The 1,517-nt window shown below is 36.3% G+C and overlaps 1 protein-coding gene across 1 annotated transcript in view; it reads right to left on the bottom strand.

Annotated features, from left to right (window-relative positions):
- LOC117114393 overlaps positions 1-1,246 on the bottom strand; it is a 12,255-nt gene extending 11,009 nt beyond the window's left edge. Inside the window, exons 1-2 of the mRNA XM_033258050.1 lie at positions 973-1,246; positions 274-371 (exon numbers count right to left, since the gene is read on the bottom strand). Of these exons, the coding sequence (XP_033113941.1) occupies positions 274-371; positions 973-1,055 (181 nt within the window). The 5' untranslated portion in view covers positions 1,056-1,246. The remainder of the gene's footprint in view (positions 1-273; positions 372-972) is intronic.
- Between the last annotated feature and the right edge of the window lie 271 nt (positions 1,247-1,517).

Raw genomic sequence — 1,517 nt, 5'->3', positions numbered from 1 at the left:
ATGTATGTATGTATATGTATATATGTATATGTATATTATCCTCCTAAACGCTGCTTGTGGAAGCAACTTAATTTTACACTCTTTTACATGAACGCTAGTTCTCGACACATTGATACGCCCTCATCTTAAGCAATTTTAACGACAAAATGGGGTCTCCGAAAAGATACTTTACATTGTTCTTATCATTACTGCTATCATTATCATTATCCTACCATTAATTAGCAACAAAAACAAACAAAAATAAACAAAACAAACAAATTGAACGGAGCTCACCTAGACCTCGACGTATACGGAAATTGGATTCATAGTACCAAAAACCTTTGTACGAGTAGAACAAATAGCACTCCTCATGCCCTGTACATGACATGGTCCTGAAGAGGGAAAGGAATGAAAGAAGGTGTTTTTAATTTGTAAACATAAAATATATTATTTAAGACTGTTTAAATGGCAAATGAAGTGAAACAATTTCAATAACAGTAACGCGTCTACAACTCACAAGTTTTGTTAGATTGTTTTCCACAGTTTTCTAGTTACAATTTCAAAGCGCATCAATTTTGTGTTCTTATTGGCATCTTAGTACCTAAATCACTTCCAGCTACGAGCTTTGCCCTCTCATTATGGAGCTTGGAAAGCTTAAGCATTATAAATATGTTTCTGTTATGAATAATGTTATTCTCCTTCTCTGTTGCCGTTTCAATATTTTCTAATTACCCACACCTAGTAACATCACCCCTTATTTTGAGTGACTTATCAAAGAAAATGTTTATGGTACGTTCGCGCTCATTGTCTACCCACACTGTAGCCAAACACAGAGAGGAAAGCGCTGAAATTGGGAGTGAAATTTAATTGGAAAAGGAGGATAAGAAATTAGCTGTTTCGAAATAAATTTTGACATGCACTCATTTGAATGGGCCTAAGGCCTACACAACATTATAAGAATAATACCGTACACTAAGTGTAGATATTACTTACCCGCATTGAGTCGCCGATGACACCATGATGCTTAAAATACTTAATAAAATTATTTCGGCTGTAAGTCGCACCAACGATTCCATTTCAGTCACTACTTTGAGTTACACTCGCGGAAGAAAATTTCGGAGGCGATTTGATTCTGCAATGTTATATATGTTGTAGAACTTGGGACAGAGATGATTTCCGCTTAGCATTATAATTACCTTGACTTGCTCACTAGTGACAGATATGCCCTAAATAAACGCCTCAACTTTTTCATATTTAAGCTAAATCATATCAGCCACATGCACTTATAAAATGCAGCACAGACATGGAAGTAATTACAGTATTGCTAACTTTAACGAAACTTATTGGTGGCGCTATTTCATGGAAAATATTAAAGTATGGTTTTTGATGTATCATCACATCCACAGCGGAAACGATTACCTACATGGAGGGGATGATGGGGCAGCGAAGGTTAAGCGGGGGCGCAAAGGGGAAGGGATCGATGTTCAAGTTAGGGGAGTTGAATTGTAACTATTGAGCATGTATGTATGTATGTATGT

The sequence above is a fragment of the Anneissia japonica genome, unplaced genomic scaffold (assembly GCF_011630105.1).
Source record: "Anneissia japonica isolate Jap-2015-1 unplaced genomic scaffold, ASM1163010v1 scaffold1231_len1163931_cov198, whole genome shotgun sequence".
NCBI classification, from domain to species: Eukaryota; Metazoa; Echinodermata; class Crinoidea; order Comatulida; family Comatulidae; genus Anneissia; species Anneissia japonica.
Note: the sequence above shows the minus strand (reverse complement) of the source record. Positions and strands in the feature narration are given on the sequence as shown.